The sequence below is a fragment of the Ranitomeya variabilis genome, chromosome 2 (genome assembly GCF_051348905.1).
Source record: "Ranitomeya variabilis isolate aRanVar5 chromosome 2, aRanVar5.hap1, whole genome shotgun sequence".
Taxonomy (NCBI): Eukaryota; Metazoa; Chordata; class Amphibia; order Anura; family Dendrobatidae; genus Ranitomeya; species Ranitomeya variabilis.
The window spans coordinates 1,006,939,767-1,006,961,502 of record NC_135233.1 but is presented as its reverse complement, the minus strand read 5'-3'; the positions used below and the strand labels follow the sequence as shown (position 1 = coordinate 1,006,961,502).

At 47.7% G+C, this 21,736-nt stretch overlaps 1 protein-coding gene across 3 annotated transcripts in view; it reads left to right on the top strand.

Moving 5' to 3' along the window:
- RYK (receptor like tyrosine kinase) overlaps positions 1-21,736 on the top strand; it is a 128,323-nt gene that overhangs the window by 76,038 nt on the left and 30,549 nt on the right. For all 3 annotated transcript variants that reach the window (XM_077291274.1, XM_077291275.1, XM_077291276.1), the window contains one exon: positions 12,333-12,402. In XM_077291274.1, the coding sequence (XP_077147389.1) occupies positions 12,333-12,402 (70 nt within the window). The remainder of the gene's footprint in view (positions 1-12,332; positions 12,403-21,736) is intronic.

Here is a 21,736-nt window from a genome sequence, read left to right as displayed (position 1 = left end):
GAACGATGAAAAGCTGAAGGTCTCAGGCCTGGGATATGTCAGTGCGGGAGTGGGACACATAGACTCGGCGTAGACCGCTGCCGAGCTGTGATAGTAACACTGGGATTTGCTGGACTCCATTTTTTCATATCACCTCCGTATCCCTGGGCTCCACTGAAGCCTCCTGCTTTTCTCACCACCACTGCCAACATTATTTCTGTTAGATTACATCCACCCTGTTCTGCAGAGATCACCCTGTAGCATTCACATGTTTTACAGACTGCATACAATGTAGGATAAGACCTCAGTTATTAAGGAGGATCTACTGTCTCTTCAGATGTTTGTTTTTTTAGGTAACACTTGCATTCCCAGTGAAATAAGTATTGTGGAGCATGTATTAGAGATCTGTGTGGTGCGGCTCCTCTGGTTTGAAGATTAATATAATAATATTCAGACCATGAGAATAGGAGAATATTCTCAGACATCAATAGGAGGAACGGCACTCCAGGTAATCCACATGTACATTGTATGAGGAATACAAGTATTTAGTACATGTCAGAAATGGCGTCAGGTCATCTAAGAGGGGTTACCAGTACTGCTATTCCATTTCCCAGTGGAATGGAAGAAGGCACACGTATCAGCTGAATACACCGCCTCCGCTCCTACAGTTCGGCCAGTCTCCACATGACTTGGGTTCAATGACGTCCTGACCACCAGTCACCTCACCCTGCTAACGGTTAGCGGTCAGGTCACCGGTGGCCATGATGTCCTCTCTTCTGGCTCAGCAGTGGGGGCTGCGGATTCTGGTGGTTTTTACAGATTCTTAGGGTTTTCTTTTTGTCATAATGGCTTCCCAGAGTTAAAGGGGCTGTCCCGTTATCATCGGTTGTGCCTGACACCCAGCGGCCCCACCATAAGCTGCTATTAGCCTAACTACATATTAAACAGCTGCTATGCACCGCTCCATTCAGTGCAGAGAAGCCGCTGCTGTTTTTGGGGGGTGGCAGGTGCCTGACCCCCTCCAATCTGATAATGACCTGTTCTGACTCAAGGTATCAATACTATAAGCCTGGAGAGCCCCTTTAATGTTTTAAGAAAGGCTAATAAAACCTGAGTTGAACACCAATATCGCAGAATCAGTGTTTTTTTTATTATTATTGTATGTTTATTTTTTTATGGTTCTATATATGCACAAATGCACCACAACATCGGGCTCATTCAGTTATATGTTGCTGTGCCTTGCAGACAGGGACCTACAGGCTGTGGTGTGTGTGTCTGGACAGCGGCTACAGATTGCCTGCTGAAGCCTTTCCTGTAATAAACAGGATTTTTGGGACCGCTTAAGGTACCTTCACACGAAGCGACGCTGCAGCGATAGCGACAACGATGATGATAGCTGCAGCGTCGCTGTTTGATCGCTGGAGAGCTGTCACACAGACCGCTCTCCAGCGACCAACGATGCCGAGGTCCCCGGGTAACCAGGGTAAACATCGGGTTGCTAAGCGCAGGGCCGCGCTTAGTAACCCGATGTTTACCCTGGTTACCATCCTAAAAGTAAAAAAAAACAAACACTACATACTCACCTTCGCGTCCCCCGGCGTCCGCTTCCCTGCACTGACTGAGCGCCGGCCCTAACAGCAGAGCGGTGACGTCACCGCTGTGCTTTTACTTTCACTTTAGGGCCGGCGCTCAGTCAGAGCAGGAAGCGGACGGCAGGGGACGCGCAGGTGAGTATGTACTGTTTTTTTTTTTTTTACTTTTACGCTGGTAACCAGGGTAAACATCGGGTTACTAAGCGCGGCCCTGCGCTTAGTAACCCGATATTTACCCTGGTTACCAGCGTAAAACATCGCTGGTATCGTTGCTTTTGGTGTCAAACCTGACGATAAATGCCGATCTGACGACCAAAGAAAGTTCTGAACTTTAATCAACGACCAGCGATATCACAGCAGGATCCAGATCGCTGCTGCGTGTCAAACACAACGATATCGCTATCCAGGACGCTGCAACGTCACGGATCGTTGTCGTTCTCGTTGTAAAGTCGTTTCGTGTGAAGGTACCTTTAGACCAGTGCACACAGGCGTGTTGTCCTATATAAAAGCCTGTCGAGGGCCATTGAATGACCTGTTCAGACTAGGATTCTAGACTCACAGAAGCATGAATAGGAACGTTATCAGCAGCACATCTCCTGTGTACACAAGACAATGTGCTGCTGAGAACGATTATTTTAATTCTGGCACAAATGATCCAATTATCTTGTAAACAAGTGTTTTGCACCATTCATCGGGTGATTGGCATGTTTACTCAAGCTGTTAGCCCTCGTTTGCAGATTAATATAATATACAGCCAGTGCTGAGGGCAGCATTTCATTAGACTGTCCTTTTATGCTGGTACATGGGACAGTCCTCTCAGATCATATAATTTGGATTGATGCTTCTGCTGATATTGGTGCTGCTTATTTTTCTTTTTTACGTTTTAACCTTTTTACATTTTAATAGTCTTTTTAGAAGTAAACACATGTCATCTTTAATGTGAACACCAAAAATAAGTATTGTACACCTATACACTGGCCATCACATTAAGCCATCTGTATACCATTGCAATGGATTTGCATTTGGCTCTCTAGAAATCAGTTTGATTTATGGGATATTTGATGTGTAGTTAGGGAATCTGTGAGCAGGTTTTTTCAATATAATCTGAGAACGGCTTAATATAGAGCAAGAGAGCCTGATTCCAGTGATATGTCACTTTTTAGGCTGTGTTGTCATTTCCATACAATCAGTGTGTTATCAGACTGAGATTATCACTTCAGGACTAGGTCTCACATGCAGAGCAGTCAGGCTAATCTGTGTAACCCCGCCCCTATCTCTGATTGGCTGCTTGCTGACAAGATACACAGGAAGCTGTCAATCTGTGATGTGGGTTATACATGGCTCCGCATTCTGACCACTGCTGCATCTATAGCAGAGAAAAGAATAGATTGATTGATAGAATAGATACATTACCTGCGGTATCCTCTTCCCTGGCATTTTCCCACGGTGCAGAGGTTACCTCCGGTCAGGCTGTGAGGGAGCGCAGGCCCGGTGACGTCACCGTTCGTTACTGAGCCTGCGCCCACTCCGTCTCATTCATTCCCCAGTAGCTCACAGCTGTGAGCGGTCGCATTAGCAGAGGTCGCATTAGCATCGATCCCGGGTCTAAGCTTTCTCTCCCCCAGATACTGCGTGGGACACTCGTTATATTGGACTGTGACGGATCAGGGCGTATATTGTTGGTTTATTTTAGTTTTATTACAGAAGATCGAGGGCTTTGCTTGGAATGGCAGAAAAATTAAAAGATGGCAAAACTGTGTGGTTTTTTATTTCATTAAAAGACTTTTTCTGCATGTGTGTGTTAACCCTTTAATTACTATAGGATTAGTAATGGATAAGTGTCTTATTAACACCTCTCCATTACTAAGCCGGCTTATCGTCACCTTACAGTAGCAAGGTGACATTAACCCCTCATTACCCTGCTTGCCACTGCTATAGGGCAAGTTGGAAGAGCCGGGCAAAGCGCCAGAATTGGTACCTCTAATAGATGCGCCTTTTCTGGGCAGCTGCAGGCTGCTATTTTTAGGCTGGGAGGGGGCCTATATCAATGGTCCCTTACCAGCCTGAGAATACCAGCCCCCAGCTCTGAGCTTAAGCAAGGCTGGTTGTTAAAAATGAGGGGACCCCACAACGTTTTTTTAAATTATTTAAATAATTTAAAAAAACCATGAGGGTCCCTCTATTCTTGATAACCAGCCTTGCTGAAGCTGACAGCTGGGGGTTTTGTCAGGCTGTTCTTTTTTTTATTAATTATAGCGCATGAGCGGCAGATGAATGCTCCCATCTGCTGCTCCTGCTCTCACTGTAATTAGCGGCTGTAGGTGTCGGAGGATGGGAGCAGTAGTCCCATCAGCTGACACCAGTGATCGGAGGCCAGTTTACACCTCCAATCACAGCTGAGCGCTCCTGCTCTCTTCTGACTGCGGGGAACCTCGGCTCTATGACTGGCGGGGAGGATTTCCTGGCCAATCAGAAGCGGTGTTTACCGTGCTGCCATGCATATAACAGCGTGTCAAACACTGTAATATCGGACCCTCCATTCAAGTGAATGGGGATCGGGTCCGCTGCTGGATGACAGGCTGTATGGATGCATCATGCAGCCTGTCATGTAGATGTAGCAGAGCCGGGTTTGACGTCACATCCGGCTGTCCTTGACTTTTCTGCAGCTAATACGCTGCAAGAAAAGTCAACCTGCGTATTTGCAGCGTTTTTTCACCATCCATTCAAGTCAATGGGTGAAAAATGCTGAAAGAAGCGACATTCTCTGTGTAAAAAAAAAAACAAAAAAAACGCCACCAAGCACAAAATTCTGATCACACAAAAAACCAATGTGTGTGCATGAGATTTCTGAAATCTCATAGGCTTTGCTGGTACTGTAAAAAGCAGCTGAAAATTAGCATAAAAACCGCAGCATAAATGCCCTGTGTGAACTTACCCTTAACCTGTGCAGTTCAGACTTGTCCCAGGACCATTGGGCCTCACGCTTAACAAAACAACTACAGGGTGGAGCGCGGTAATTTGCTTTTTTGCACTGCATGCTGTGGCGGCACTGTCGGTCGAAGAGAGGGGAGAGTGGGTGTGGCTTACAGTGGCTGATGGGAGATTTGTATTCCTCCGCCTTTCAGTTGCCATCATGCAGTGGACACGTGAGGAGAGGTCATTTTGTGTTGAAGCGTATTTTTCAAATGCCCACTCGATCATTGCAGTGCAGCGTGCTTTTCGTTTACAATTCGCTGTTCCTCCACGCGGACGTGTTCCTGGACGGCAATCAATTGTAAGTTGGGTGAGTGCATTCAGAACAGCAGGGAATGTGTCATGTGTACGAAGGGGACCTGAGAGAAGGATTACAACACCACAAAACATCGAGAGAGTTAGAGCAGCAGTACTGCAATCTCCGAAACGCTCTGCTCGGAAGCAATCATTTGCTCTTGGCATTTCAAGACGTTCTCTCCACCGGATTCTTCATGATGAACTGAATTTTCACCCGTATAAAATGTGCGTGGTCCAACAATTGTCAGCACGGGACTATTTGACACGGCGGACCTCTTGTGAAGACATGTTAGCAACGATACCCCGTGACGCAATTGTGTTTTTTTCTGATGAGGCACATTTTCACCTCAGTGGGTGTGTAAACAAACAAAATATGCGTTACTGGAGTGAAACAAACCCCGGAGAAGTTCACGAGAGACCTCTGCATTCGGACCGCGTCACTGTGTGGTGCGCCATATCACGAGTAGGCATCATTGGTCTTTACTTTTTTCAGGAAAACGGTCGTGCCATAACTGTGAACTCCGAACGGTACTTGTCTATGATACAGGATTATTTTCAGCTGGCTCTTGAGGCAATGGAACTAGAGGATACATGATTCCAACAGGATGGTGCCACTGCACACACAGCGAGGGTTACCATGAATTGTTTGAGGCAAATGTTTCCTGGACGGCTTATCTCTTTGAGGGGAGATGTGAACTGGCCAGCACGCTCACCAGATTTAGCCCCATGCGATTCTTTCCTTTGGGGTTACCTGAAGTCTAAGGTGTATATCAACCGTCCCAACACCTTGGAAGACCTAAGGAACAATATTGAAGCTGAAATTGGCAGAATACCAGTGGACATGCTTGTTAGAGTTCATGAAAACTTCAGAAAACGTATGCAGCAGTGTGTGGATAGCGAAGGTCGACATTTGCCAGATACACTATTTAAAACCATGTAATTTAAAAATTCCATTACTGTTCAGTATAATTAAAATATAAAATAAATTTTTCTAATGATCATAATTTTTTTATTTCATTCCCAAATCAGCAAATTACCGCGCTCCACCCTGTATTTTTCTTCTCTTTTGACTTCATAATGTCCCGGTTTTAGCCATTACTCCCTTTCTATTTTGTGTCCCTTTGAGAATTGTCTTTCCGTTCCTTTGTTGCGCGGTATTACGCAGGACTATGGGTAATGTTCTTCTAGATTGCCAGATTAGTACACTTAGATTTGGTTTGCATGTTACATAAGGACCCTTTGTCCCAATGTGAGAACCTCATTGGTACGACTGTCTTCAAACTCATTTCTTTTTTTGATTTATTTAATGTTATTTTTTTTAAACCTATCCATCTCTCTTTACAAACGTTCTCACAATCCGAACGCCCTGTGTAAATTTATAGATCATTGTGCCGTGTCTGAATGGCATCTCTGCGTGCGTGGAGAAAAAGAAGGAAATAATATTGATAAGAACATACAATACGGATGCTGGAACTGTACACTCCGATAAGATTTGCGTTTCCTCATACAGTCTCGCAGAACAGCAATCCGCCGCTCCAGAATCCAAGAAAAATAAATCTCGCCGTTTTACTTGTACGGCGAGGAAACAATGGGAAGGAGAAGTGTTGGAGGTGACAGATTCCTGCTTATCAATCATGTCCCCGTAGAAGGAAGGCCGCAGACTGAAGGACCGGGAGGGAACACAGGGGGAATGAAGCTTTCCCCGTCCACTACTGCTGCGTTCTGTTAGTATTTCAGGCTGGAGAATCTGCGGCAGCTCACTACAGACTATGCGTTCATGTAAGCCATAGAAGCCTCTGAAAGAAGAGAAAAAACATCTAACGTTCTACCCTCTGCCATTCACTTACTGCCCATTAGATGCAACATAAAGGGAATGTATTACTCTTATTGTTTTGTAATAAATCCTAGCCCAGGGAAAGGCATTCCATTCTGGAAATCTAGTGCTTCTCACTAAATTAGAATATCGTCAAAAAGTTCATTTATTTCAGTTCTTCAATTCAAAAAGTGAATTTCATATATAGTCATTACAAACAGAGTGATCTATTTCAAGTGTTTATTTCTGTTAATGTTGATGATTATGGCTTACAGCCAATGAAAACCCAAAAGTCATTATCTCAGAAAATTAGAATAACTAACAAAAAACACCTGCAAAGGCTTCCTCAGCGTTTAAAAGGGCCCCTTAATCTGTGTCGTCACAACTTTTCTGCCAACGAATTGCTGCTGGATCCGTTCTGATCATTGCTGAACATGTGAACATAGCCAAACTGATTAACTTCTGTAGTAGAGCCTTCAGGCATGCTCTGGAATCTGTGCAGAAGTCCTAGTGCAGGGAGGCGGTGAGCCGGGACCATCAGCTTTCGTGAATGGTGACATGGCCTTTCATTGATACCCCATCTGTAATACATGGCAAAACTGCTACAAAGTTTAGTTTTTTTTCTTGTACCGAACCATAATGCTAGCCTAGTATTGGACTTCGTATCCAGAAGGAAAATCAAGCTTTCTGTTGGCGGTGTTAGTCTGGAGGGTTTTCTGACGTGTATGCCACTATACATAGGTCGCTATAGGTTAAGGCATAAGGCTACGTTCACATTTGCGTTGTTGTGTGTTGCGTCGGCGACGCAACGCACAACGCATGCAAAACGCATTGTTTTGTGACGCATGCGTCCTTTTTTTGCTTGCACAAAAAATGCAACTTGCTGCGTCCTCTGCGCCCTGACGCGTGCGCCGCAGTGACACATGCGTCACAAAACGCAAGTGCAACCCATGTCCATGCGCCCCCATGTTAAATATAGGGGCGCATGACGCATGCGTCGCCGCAGCGGCGTCTGACGCTGCGTCGCACAACGCTAATGTGAACGTAGCCTTAATTCTTCTTAATAGAACGGTGTGGTCCATTTTTTTTGTTTTTTATTGTGTAGTAAAAAAAGAAAAAAGTGTATAGTGACGAAAAACAGCGTAATGGAGGCTATAGGGACACCATTCTGGTGAATGATGCCTGCTACATCCCGGGAGTCTTCAGTGGACACACTGGACCGAGCCTTTTATGCCACTGACATGTGAAGTCCTGATGTCTTCTGCCCTATTTTTACTATCTCATTTTCTACCTTTGCATTCCGTGTGGTGACCACAACCTTGTGCTGGCTGATGGTGCCACCTGTAACACAATATCTTCTTGCCAGGGGCTCCATAGCAGCCACATAGGATTCATCCACAGTGCCTCTGCCCTCGCTTTTCTGTCATTATAATTAGTAGTGGTCTTCTGTGAAGAAGGGGAGAAAAAAGGGATCAATTTGTAAGCAGCTTGTGAGTGTAACCCCGGAGCAGTAACCAGTCCTCATTTCTCCACCAAAGTATTAAGTAAACATGCAAGGTACAAATGCCTGCACGTCCCTTGATTTGCTCACTTGAGACTCTCGTAAGTGAAGTTTTGCTTGCTCAGTCTTGTGTTCGCCTTTCATGAAAAGATCAAAGAGAAGATCTGTCCTCCAAATACTGTCCTTGTGTTTCTAAGCTGTCATTTGATTACATTATATCAGCTAGTAATCACACTGTCATTATGTCATATACATCTGTGCTCCATACTTACCAGGTAAAGAAATATACAGTTGAAACCAGACGTTTACATACACTATATAAAAAGACACACTTGCATGATTTTCTCAATATTTTACATGAAATCAGAATTAACCTTTCCAGTTTTAGGTCATTTAGGCTTACCATAATTATAATTATTTGCCAAATACCACAATATATGTGCAGACATAGCGGTGGTGACTGTACAGTGTGTGGGACGTAATGCAGATATACCGATGGTTATACTGTACTTAGGATGTAATGCAGACATGCTGATGGTTATACTGTACTTAGGATGTAATGCAGACATGCTGATGGTTATACTGTACTTAGGATGTAATGCAGACATGCTGATGGTTATACTGTACTTAGGATGTAATGCAGACATGCTGATGGTTATACTGTACTTAGGATGTAATGCAGACATGCTGATGGTTATACTGTACTTAGGATGTAATGCAGACATGCTGATGGTTATACTGTACTTAGGATGTAATGCAGACATGCTGATGGTTATACTGTACTTAGGATGTAATGCAGACATGCTGATGGTTATACTGTACTTAGGATGTAATGCAGACATGCTGATGGTTATACTGTACTTAGGATGTAATGCAGACATGCTGATGGTTATACTGTACTTAGGATGTAATGCAGACATGCCGATGGTTATACTGTACTTAGGATGTAATGCAGACATGCCGATGGTTATACTGTACTTAGGATGTAATGCAGACATGCCGATGGTTATGCTGTACTTAGGATGTAATGCAGACATGCCGATGGTTATACTGTACTTAGGATGTAATGCAGACATGCCGATGGTTATACTGTACTTAGGATGTAATGCAGACATACCGATGGTTATACTGTACTTAGGATGTAATGCAGACATGCCGATGGTTATACTGTACTTAGGATGTAATGCAGACATGCCGATGGTTATACTGTACTTAGGATGTAATGCAGACATACCGGTGGTGGTTATACAGTATGTGGGATGTAATGCAGACATACCAGTGGTGGTTGTACGGTACGTGGGATGTAATGCAGACATACCCCGATAGTTATACTGTACTTAGGATGTAATGCAGACGTAGGTCGGTTTCACATTTGCGGTTGTGTCTGCAGCGTGTGTTCCGCAATTATCCGCATGCGTTGTGTTTTCCTATATTTAACATTAGGGACACATGAGTCTGCGATCGGTTGCGTTTTGCCGCGTTAGACGACGCATGCGTCTTTTCGTCTGCGGTTTGGCGCGGTAAACGCAACCTGTAGTAATTTTAGAGGCGTCAATTTGCCGCCTAGAAACTTATGCGGTTGTTAGCGCAAGGAATGTGGCAAAAAAACGCATTACTATCTATGGGAACGCATGCGTACACATTTCTTTGCATACGCATGCGTTTGATAAGCTTGCCTACTTCGGACTGCGCATGCCCATTAAAGACACACCCTCCTGGAAATATCAAACGCATGCGCATAAAAAGCGCAAACACATGTAAAAACGCATGCAAACGCTGCGTTTTTTTTACCATCATGCGTAAGCTGATGCGGATAAAAAACGCTTATCAGACGTTTGCATGCGTTTTTGCATGCGGTTGCGGATGATACGCTGCGGATTCTAACTCAAATGTGAAAGTAGCCTTATCGGTGGTGGTTGTATGGTACGTGGGATGTAATGCAGACATACCGATGGTGGTTGTACGGTACGTGGGATGTAATGCAGGCAATCGGGGCTGTGAAGTCTGTAAGCTAAACCTCCAACTCCTCAATTTCCCTGACTCCCGACTCAACAACACGGCCTCACTACTGAGCAGGTATGTAAAGTGCAGCACAGATTAATCTCAACTAAAAGCCTAGGTCCTTAGATCAAGAACAGAACAGACGTTTATAGGACATTTCATAACTTCCCCAAATTCTTAGGAAATAATTTCTGCACTGAACTACTGTACCCCAGTGTATTATATATTGTCTGAGTCAGTCCATATTATACAGAATTCACATCTCTGCAGGCAACACCAGTGGTGGTTATACACTATGTGGGATGTAATGGAGACATACCGTTGGTGGCTATACAGTACATGTGATACACAATAGACCATCAGCTAAACACGTTGATATCTGAGTTTTGCCAACATTAGTCTGCATTGATGCCTTTACTGTGACTTGTTAAATCATCAGTGGATGTTTTCCTTTGTTTTCTGATTCTTTCCTGTGGATGTCTCCCTGCTGTCTTTCCTGTGGATGTCTCCCTGCTGTCTTTCCTGTGGATGTCTCCCTGCTGTCTTTCCTGTGGTTGTCTCCCCGCCGGCCTTCCTCTGCGCGTCTCCCCGCCGGCCTTCCTCTGCGCGTCTCCCCGCCGGCCTTCCTCTGCGCGTCTCCCCGCCGGCCTTCCTCTGCGCGTCTCCCCGCCGCCCTTCCTCTGCGCGTCTCCCCGCCGCCCTTCCTCTGCGCGTCTCCCCGCCGCCCTTCCTCTGCGCTTCTCCCCGCCGCCCTTCCTCTGCGCTTCTCCCCGCCACCCTTCCTCTGCGCTTCTCCCCGCCGGCCTTCCTCTGCGCGTCTCCCCGCCGGCCTTCCTCTGCGCGTCTCCCCGCCGGCCTTCCTCTGCGCGTCTCCCCGCCGGCCTTCCTCTGCGCGTCTCCCCGCCGGCCTTCCTCGGCGCCTCTCCCCGCCGGCCTTCCTCTGCGCGTCTCCCCGCCGGCCTTCCTCTGCGCGTCTCCCCGCCGGCCTTCCTCTGCGCGTCTCCCCGCCGGCCTTCCTCTGCGCGTCTCCCCGCCGGCCTTCCTCTGCGCGTCTCCCCGCCGGCCTTCCTCTGCGCGTCTCCCCGCCGGCCTTCCTCTGCGCGTCTCCCCGCCGGCCTTCCTCTGCGCGTCTCCCCGCCGGCCTTCCTCTGCGCGTCTCCCCGCCGGCCTTCCTCTGCGCGTCTCCCCGCCGGCCTTCCTCTGCGCGTCTCCCCGCCGGCCTTCCTCTGCGCGTCTCCCCGCCGGCCTTCCTCTGCGCGTCTCCCCGCCGGCCTTCCTCTGCGCTTCTCCCCGCCGCCCTTCCTCTGCGCGTCTCCCCGCCGGCCTTCCTCTGCGCGTCTCCCCGCCGGCCTTCCTCTGCGCGTCTCCCCGCCGGCCTTCCTCTGCGCGTCTCCCCGCCGCCCTTCCTCTGCGCTTCTCCCCGCCGCCCTTCCTCTGCGCTTCTCCCCGCCGCCCTTCCTCTGCTCGTCTCCCCGCCGGCCTTCCTCTGCGCGTCTCCCCGCCGGCCTTCCTCTGCGCGTCTCCCCGCCGGCCTTCCTCTGCGCGTCTCCCCGCCGGCCTTCCTCTGCGCGTCTCCCCGCCGGCCTTCCTCTGCGCGTCTCCCCGCCGGCCTTCCTCTGCGCGTCTCCCCGCCGGCCTTCCTCTGCGCGTCTCCCCGCCGGCCTTCCTCTGCGCGTCTCCCCGCCGGCCTTCCTCTGCGCGTCTCCCCGCCGGCCTTCCTCTGCGCGTCTCCCCGCCGGCCTTCCTCTGCGCGTCTCCCCGCCGGCCTTCCTCTGCGCGTCTCCCCGCCGGCCTTCCTCTGCGCGTCTCCCCGCCGGCCTTCCTCTGCGCTTCTCCCCGCCGCCCTTCCTCTGCGCTTCTCCCCGCCGCCCTTCCTCTGCTCGTCTCCCCGCCGCCCTTCCTCTGCGCGTCTCCCCGCCGGCCTTCCACTGCACAGACTTTTACAGCACAAAGTGTTGAATGTCACAAGCTGAGAGACTGCATGCGGTCACTGAGGACGGGCACACGGGGTCGGCATTATTACTGTTACTGACCAATAGTTTGCTCCATTGTGGATCAGCAGCTTCATGTCTGTGGTACTGACTATTTCTATCCGTAAAATATTTCACATCTATGATGACAAGTAGCCGCTGTTAGATATTTTCTATAATCTTTCCTTGTCTCGTTTGGTTTTTAGATCAAGCATCTGAAGCTCAGATCACAATGATGCTAACCGAGAGCTGCAAGTTGAGGGGTTTGCACCACAGGTAAGTGCCGGGATCCTGAAATTCCTATACTTTGTAATTTTTTATCTTGATGCTTTTGACTTTATCAGAAACACATTGTTACCGATTATTGCTTCTTTCACATGTGACTCCATATTACAGCCAGAGGCAAATGCTGAGTGCATGGTATTGAGTGTACAGTAAATCCTTTATGCGTCTTATGTAGTAGAATGGGGTGAACTGTATAATTGTCAACATATCCTCCTTCAAATACCACTTACATCGACTGTGAAAGTTACAAAGCATTCCAGCTCTATTGATCCGTGTGTGTACTTACAAAGTGCATTACTCCACAAATAATCAGAGGGGAGGCCTGTGATAACGGATCTGTGTACTTCTATGGAAAGTGTGTGCTACCTGCAAAGACGCTCGGTGCACCAAGTCTAGTTCTAGAATACATCCATGCTGCTGTCTGGCTGGTGGGGCGGTTTTCTTTCTCAGAGCTGCTGCGCTTAGTTATTGGCTACAGTGCTGTTAGTGTGGTGTCAGTTCAGCCGACAATACTGGGCACCAGGAGCAGAGACTGAACGCTACACCAAAATAAGGTGAGGAAAGAACAGGGTTTTTTCCTTCTACCACAACCTCCAGCCATGGCAGACGATGTGTTTCACAAAACCTCTTTTCACAGTTTTCCAAAACAGATTAGTCTTCCACTATAAAATATGTGCACACATGCCATGGCAGAAATGCAGGTCCTGGAGCGGCTCTAATTATGTGGTGACTAGTGTTGAGCGATACCTGCCGATTTTGGGGTAATATTGGATCGTCCGATATCCAAAAAATATCGGATATCGCCGATACCGGAAACCAATGCAAGTCAATGGGACTCAAATATCAGAATGAAAATAAGCCCTTTCTTTCCTTGTGCATCCTGTTCCGGAGGGGGGAAGAGTGTGGGCGGAGACTGCGTGTCTGTATGGGACCGCGGGGGGTCTGTGCGGGCCTGCCGGGGGTCTGTGCGGGCCTGCCGGGGGTCTGTGCGGGCCTCTCGGGGGTCTGTGCGGGCCTCTCGGGGGTCTGTGCGGGCCTCTCGGGGGTCTGTGCGGGCCTCTCGGGGGTCTGTGCGGGCCTCTCGGGGGTCTGTGCGGGCCTCTCGGGGATCTGTGCGGCCTGCCGGGGGTCTGTGTGGGCCTCTCGGGGGGTCTGTGCAGGCCTCTCGGGGATCTGTGCGGCCTGCCGGGGGTCTGTGCGGGCCTCTCGGGGGCGTCTGTACGGGCCTCTCAGGGGTCTGTGCGGCCTGCCGGGGGTCTGTACGGGCCTATCGGGGGGTCTTTGTGTTTGTGTGCAGGCATCGTCCGATGGGACTACAAGTCCCATCGGGCTATGCCTGCTACAATGGCAGTGATTGATACATTAGCCAATGATGGGACAGTAGTAGTCCCATCATCCGGCTAATGTGTTGAATGTAAAACAAAACAAAACACAAACATACATACTACATACATACTACATACAATACATTCATACATTACATACATATAGACATACAATACATATAACATAGAGTACATACTCCCATCACTTGTCACTTTGATCCCCGAAGCCAGTGTCATCTGTAAAAATATGAAAATAACAAACAACCAATATACTCCCTGATCTGCAGAAATCCACGAGTATCCCACGACGATCTCCCGTGAAGAATGGCAGCATCAGATGATGCGACCGCTCTCTAGGGGCTCCAGGAATACAATGACGGGAGTAAGGTATCCTTCCACACTGTGAAAGAGTTAAAAAATAAAATAAAGACAGCCAGAAAAAGTATTTTAATATTCTTTTTAACCATACTTACCATACTTCAGCGCCTGCAAAAACGTTAAGTAATAAACCGTATACTACCTGTCCGCCGTAGTCCAATTAATGTGTCCCACGACGATCTCCCCTATAGAACAGTGACATCGGGTGATGTCACTGCTCTATAGGACCTTCAGTGACACACTGACAGGAGACAATGCCTCCTGCAGTGCATCACTGAGAGGTTACTATAGTTCAGAGTCTCACTTTATGGCAATTGCTGCGTGGGAAATTTCTCACACAGCAATGCCAAAAGTGAGACTAGGGACTATTTTTTTACAGCGGCGGAGGAAAACAGTGCGGAAGGATACCTTCCTCCAGTCATTGTATTCCTGGAGCCCCTAGAGAGCGGTCACATCGGCTGATGCTGCCGTTCTCCACGAGAGATCGTTGTGGGACGCTCGTGGATTTCTGTGGATCAGGGAGTATATTGGTTGTTTATTTTAATATTTTTTACAGATGACCATGGCTTCGGGGATCAAAGTGACAAGTGATGGTGAGTATGTACTCTGTTATATGTACTGTATGTCTATATGTATGTATTGTATGTATGTAGTATGTATGTAGTATGTATGTTTGTGGGGTTTTTTTTGTTTTTTTGTTTTTTTTACATTCAACACATTAGCCGGATGATGGGACTACTACTGTCCCATCATTGGCTAATGTGTCAATCACTGTCATTGTAGCAGGCATAGCTGATGGGACTTCTAGTCCCATTGACGAAGCCTGCACACGTACAGGCTCCCGGCAGGCCCGCACAGGCTCCCTGCAGGCCCGCACAGGCTCCCGGCAGGCCCTCACAAGCTCCCGGCAGGCCCGCACAGACCCCGACCGCACACGCAGTCTCAGCCCACGCACCGCCCACACTCCATTATAGTTCATCATTGCACTATAGGAACTTCCGATTCCGGTATCCGATATCTTAAAAGTATCGGAAGTCCGATACAGCGAATATCGGCCGATACCCGATATATTGGCAGTTTCAGAATGCTTAAAACTAGTGGTGACTGGTCCCTGCGTGATGACTACTGCTGCCGAGATTTATGTGCAGAATAAATCTATGAACCACATTGGATTGGAGTATTGGGTACAATCACTGTGACACCTTCTGACCTCAGCAGTTACCCAATATATTATGCAACATGATCTCTGGTTTCAGAAAGTCATTAAACTTGTCATCTACGGCTTCATGTGTAAGTGACCATCCTATATCCTCCTTGGTAATCACACCCACACCATCATTTAGCTTCCTGCTACCATTTCAGAGAAATTAGGTTCAATGTAATAGTTTAGCCTCCGTGTACACCAGTGAGGCAGAAAACATACAGAATTCCAAAACTAAATGCAAAGGCAGGTTCTCTTAATAAGAAAACACCTAGGAAATTTGTGTTCCTCAAATACCAGATACATTATATTAATACTGTAAGATTCCCTTTATTCTCTCCTACTGTATTTTCTCATTGCACTTATTATAGCATTCAATGGACACTTTTTGTGCAGATCCCAGTACCCAAATAAAGGTATTCCTTGCAGTAAGGGTATTGTCTACCTTTTGAGCACTATTTTGCAGTCTATCTAATATAAATCAGATTGTCAGAATCCCCTCCAATCTATGTATTTTATTGTGTGATGGTTATATAGGTGTGCACCAGCATTTGATTTATGGAAATCTCCAAGGAAAAAAAAGGTTAAAGATAAAAACCGATGTATAACCAAAGTAAAAAAATATATATATTATTATTCAATTAAAATAATATCATCATATGAAAAGTAATTGATAAAAAAGGTCTGACCATATAAACAGACAGACCCATGAGTTAAGGTGAAAAGCACACCCAGTCACCTGAGTAGTAGGGATAAGCGGACCAGTGGAAGTTTGGGTTTGTGATGTTCAACTTAACCTTAGTCCAAAGGTCGGTCCAGTTAACAGAACTGTCCCCGAACTTGAAGCTGAACCACATACAAATCAATAGGGACCCGAACTTTGGAGCTGGAAAAAGTCCCCCTCTCTGTCTCTCGCTGGCGCTCTTTGTCTGTGGCGCTCTTTGTCTGTGGCGCTCTTTGTCTGTGGCGCTCTCTGCTCACTCTGTCTCATGTCTGTATGTTCATTTGTTTTTGTATAATTCATCTGCCGCTTAAGCAGATGTAAATGCTTGATGTTGGCCACTCCTTGGACAACTCCTTCTCATACCCCACACTTGGCCTCGATTAAAATAAAAAACCTTCTACTCACCTCTCCCGTGCCGGCACTGTTGCCACCTTGCTCGCTCTTCCCGGTGGAATGTCATGTGAGCCTGGCACAGCCGCAAAACCTACGGGACAGGGACTGGAGCAATGGCGCCTGATCACCCCTGATACCCGGCTGAGTAACGAGCACGCTCACTCATCGCTGCTTGTGACCATTACCTCTGACTTCCAGTAAGTCAGAAGTTGCAGTTACAAGATACAGGCACTGGATCGGAGCGGCTCTGGAAATAGTTGAAGATGGTGGCTGGTAAGTGTTAGACTACGGGCAGGGAACTATGGTTAGGAGCACCACTCCAGCGCTGACATAAAAAAAAACACTGGAGTGGTGGCTTTAAGGTAACTCCATATTACTGCCTGTGGATGTAGGATGTGACGTCGGAGAATCCCCGGTGTGTTATTGTGTAGGTGCCTTATAGCGTAGGTGACATATTGCTGACACGTGTGCTGCCATACAGGGGAGTCCTCAGTGCTATGACGCAGGAAGGTTTTTCAGCTGAGTCTGCATTACGGGCCATAAAACACAAGGCTAATCCCCCTTTTGTGTCAGGGAATCTTCTTGAGCTGCTGCATGTTTGGATCTGCTCGGAGAGTATCCATCTGGAATTGAGGGAGGATTAAGAGCAGCAAATGTGCGCCGACTGTATAGATAGTGCGCTAGCTCCATGCTGTCCCCCTCCGAGGCCTACAGTGCGTCTTCCTGGTCTGTCATCACCGTAGATAGTCGGCACCACTGCATGTAGTTCTTTATGAACTTGTGACCTGTAGTGAGATCATGGATATTCCACAGTGGGTAATGCAGGGATGTGTGATGATCCGCCATGCACATCACCGTGGTGTGATGATGAGGAGGAGTCACTGAAGACGGGACATTCTGTCCACACCTCCATTGTGAAGTCAGTCACAGGGACCCACAAGGTACCACAAAAAGTCTGAACTATTTTGTATTTTGGGGGTCTTGGAACATGGCGGGTCACAGTAGCACCCATTCATTTGCTCTATAGTTTCGTGTAGTAGGTGGCATATAGAGGTCTTTCGCTATGCAGGCCGCGTCACAGCCATGGTTGCCTTGTTCAGCACACATAGAAGCCCAGGGTCTCATGCAGAGGTATACAGGAGGAATGTAACGCTCCATGCTGTGTCCTGCAGTCTGCTATTTCAGAAACCTTGAGCCACGGTGCCGCGTCTCTGCATTACGGTACTCCGGCCCCCGTGTATCCTTGTGATCTCTGCTCTTTTTGGATTCCCAGCCAGAGATTTAGGGAGGGGGGCGTAGATGGACTTTGCACAACTGTATTCTCTTTAATTGTGGAAACTTTTGTACAATGAGTAGATCCATAGAGAGACACAGAAGCGAGTGGCCGTTATGGTGTCCGGTTATGTGGTAGTCACATAGTAGCCCCTGGTCTGCCTGCTCCGATATCTGTAGACTGTGCCGGATTCAGTAGTGATTATGTGTTTCTGCTGTTCTGTGTTTTATCCATTATATCCTCTGACACTTTTTTTTCCCTCCTTTGCTTCGTTAGTGAGGCACGTGTCGTAGTTTTCAGTAGCCGCAGGCGGCTTCACGACGCCGGTGAATGTTTCAATACTATTTCTCAGTTCCGAGTACATATCAAATAGTGGTTTGATTGTTTTACTCTCTTGTGCCCTGTGGGGAGAGGTTTAATGTCATGGCTTAAACTTTGAAAGAACGCCAATTTCTCTTCCCTGGCTGGAAAGAACATTTTGCAATGTCGTGTGCAGCTGCAGATGTGGTAAGCAATAGACCTGCTCTGTGCCAGCACCTCCATGTCCCTGTGGCTATGGACACATCGAGTGTCCTCCTGGGGAATGATGTCTGCCTATGGAGACTTGTGTCTCTCCACACTCCATTCCTTACCGCTGTCTTTTACGCCAGCTTTGGGTGAAGAGAATAGACCAGGGCCTCTAGTTTGCACGGAGCGATGATGGCTCCTCATGGTCATATCTGAGAGGCCATGTAGGAAATGCACATTAGTAGCACCACATATTGGAGTTGGCACTGGGATTATGTGTTAGGGCCCTTAGAGATAATTTCCATTATCGGGATTGTCTCTCAAGACCCCTTATTAAAATAGTGATCAGCTGCAGGGCTGTGGAGTCGGTAAGCCAAACCTCCGACTCCTCAATTTCCATGACTCCGACTCCACCAAAATGGGCTCCGACTCCAACTCCATAGCCCTGATTCAGCTGACTACTGTGGGTCAGGCTTCCCAATTTGCTTTTATTCCCAAAAGGATTTACATTTGATCACTCAATTGTTTTGCAGCAGCCAGTTATATATGGACAGTGTTTGTCTGTCTTACAGATTAGTGATGAGCCAACGTGCTTGGATAACGTCTTATCCGAGCACCCTCGGGTGTTATCCGAGCATCTGGGCATGCCCTTATATTATGTTCGAGTCCCTGCGGCTGCTTGATTTGCGGCTCAACATGTGGGAATTGCCACATTCGCTCGTCACTATTAAAGATCTCTGCGTCCATACTGATCCACTGGGTGTTCTGTCAACATCCAGGGCCTCTGTACCACGTTTTTCGGTACTCCTATGAGGGCCAACAGTTGTGTCATGGTTAACTCTTTGTCTCATTGCCAGTGTTCTATCCCAAATTATTATTATTGTTATTATTATTATTATTTATTGTTATAGCGCCATTTATTCCATGGCGTTTTACATGTGAGGAGGGGTATACATAATAAAAACAAGTACAATATTCTTAAACAATACAAGTCATAACTGGTACAGGAGGAGAGAGGACCCTGCCCGCGAAGGCTCACAATCTACAAGGGATGGGTGAGAATACAGTAGGTGAGGATAGAGCTGGTCATGCAGCGGTTTGGTTGATCGGTGGTTACTGCAGGTTGTAGGCTTGTCGGAAGAGGTGGGTCTTCAGGCTCTTTTTGAAGGTTTCGATGGTAGGCGAGAGTCTGATGTGTTGTGGTAGAGGGTTCCAGAGTAGGGGTGATACGCGAGAGAAATCTTGTATACGATTGTGGGAAGAGGAGATAAGAGGGGAGTAGAGAAGGAGATCTTGTGAGGATCAGAGGTTGCGTGTAGGTAAGTACCGGGAGACGAGGTCACAGATGTATGGAGGAGACAGGTTGTGGATGGCTTTGTATGTCATGGTTAGGGTTTTGTACTGGAGTCTCTGGGCAATGGGGAGCCAGTGAATGGATTGACAGAGGGGAGAGGCCGGGGAATAGCGGGGGGACAGGTGGATTAGTCGGGCAGCAGAGTTTAGAATAGATTGGAGGGGTGCGAGTGTGTTAGAGGGGAGGCCACAAAGCAGGAGGTTGCAGTAGTCAAGGCGAGAGATGATCATGGACTAGGGTTTTTGCAGATTCTTGGTTGAGGAATGTACGGATTCGTGAAATATTTTTGAGTTGAAGTCGACAGGAAGTGGAAAGGGCTTGGATATGTGGTTTGAAGGAGAGATCAGCGTCAAGGATTACCCCGAGGTAGCGAGCTTGTGGGACTGGGGAGAGTGGGCAGCCATGCACTGTAATGGATAGGTTCGTTGGGGGGGGGGGGGGGGGGGGGGGGTCGCGTGAGATGGGGGAAAGATGATGAATTCTGTTTTGTCCATGTTAAGTTTCAGAAATCTAGCGGAGAAGAAGGATGAAATAGTGGACAGACAATGAGGGATTCTGGTTAGTAGGGAGGTGATATCTGGTCCAGAGATGTAGATCTGTGTGTCATCAGCATAGAGGTGATACTGGAAGCCATGAGATTCTATGAGCTGTCCCAGGCCAAAGGTGTAAATGGAGAAGAGCAGGGGCCCAAGGACTGAACCTTGTGGGACTCCGACAGATAGGGGGCGAGGTGAGGAGGTGGTGTGTGAGTGGGAGACGCTGAATGTCTGGTCTGTTAGGTATGATGAGATCCAGGATAGGGCCAAGTCTGTGATGCCAAGGGATGAGAGGGTCTGTAATAATAGGGAATGGTCCACTGTGTCAAAGGCAGCCGACAGGTCGAGGAGGAGGAGTACAGAGTAGTGTCGCTTGCTCTTGGTGGTTAAGAGGTCATTGGTGACCTTAGTTAGGGCAGTTTCAGTGGAATGGTGTGACCGGAAGCCAGATTGTAAGCGGTCAAAGAGGGAGCAAGAAGAGAGATGGGAGGACAGTTCAAGGTAGACGTGTTGTTCCAGTAGTTTGGAGGCATAAGGGAGAAGTGATATAGGGCGATAGCTACATACAGAGGATGGGTCAAGAGAAGGCTTTTTGAGGATAGGTGTGATTGAGGCATGTTTAAAGCTTGAGGGGAAAACACCAGTTGTTAGTGATAGGTTGAAGAGATGGGTTAGGGTTGGGATGAAGACTTAGGTGAGGTTTGGGATGAAGTGGGATGGGAGAGGGTCAAGTGCACAGGTGATGAGATGCGATCTTGAGAGTAGAGTGGAGAGTTGATCTTCTGTAATGGTGGAGAAGTTGGTTTTGGAGTTGGAGGGCTGGGATGTCGGGAGGAAGGGCTCTGGGGTTTGTTGACCAAAACTGTCTGATGTTATCAATCTTCTGCTTGAAAAATGAGGCAAAGTCTTCAGCTGAGATAAGTGGGGAGGGAGGAGGTGCTGGGGGACGGAGGAGAGAATTGAAAGTGTTGAATAACTGTTTAGGGTTGTGAGACAGGGAGGATATTAGAGATGAGAAGTAGATTTGTTTAGCTGTGGCGAGTGTGGTCTTGAAAGTAGTGAGGGACTGTTTGAATGCAATGAAGTGCTCGTTGGAGTGGTATCTTTTCCATCTGCGCTCAGCAGCCCTGGAAGCTCGCCTCAGTTCTTTGGTCAGGCTGGTGTGCCAGGGCTGTCTGTTGATTTTGCGAGCTTTGGTATGTGTAAGTGGGGCAGCAGATTCCAGAGCTACAGCTATTGTGGTGTTATATAGAGCGGCAGCGTCATCCGCATTGTGTAAAGAACGTATGTCTGTGAGAGGGAGGAGGGATTCAGAGAATGAATGTAGGCCAAGATGTTTAAGATTTCTGCGAGGGTGTGAAAGTTTGTGGGGTGGGGATTGTAGACATGGAGTGGAGAGGGAAGAGAATGTGAGAAGGTTGTGGTCAGAGAGAGGCAGAGGTGAGTTAGAGAGGTTAGATAGGGAGCAGAGGCGGGTGAAGATGAGGTCCAGTGTGTGACCATCTTTGTGAGTGGCTGCAGAAGACCATTGAGTGAGGCTGAATGAGGAAGTGAGAGATAGAAGTTTAGTGGCAGCTGAGAGGGAAGTGTCAATGGGGATGTTGAAGTCGCCCATGATGATAGTGGGGATGTCC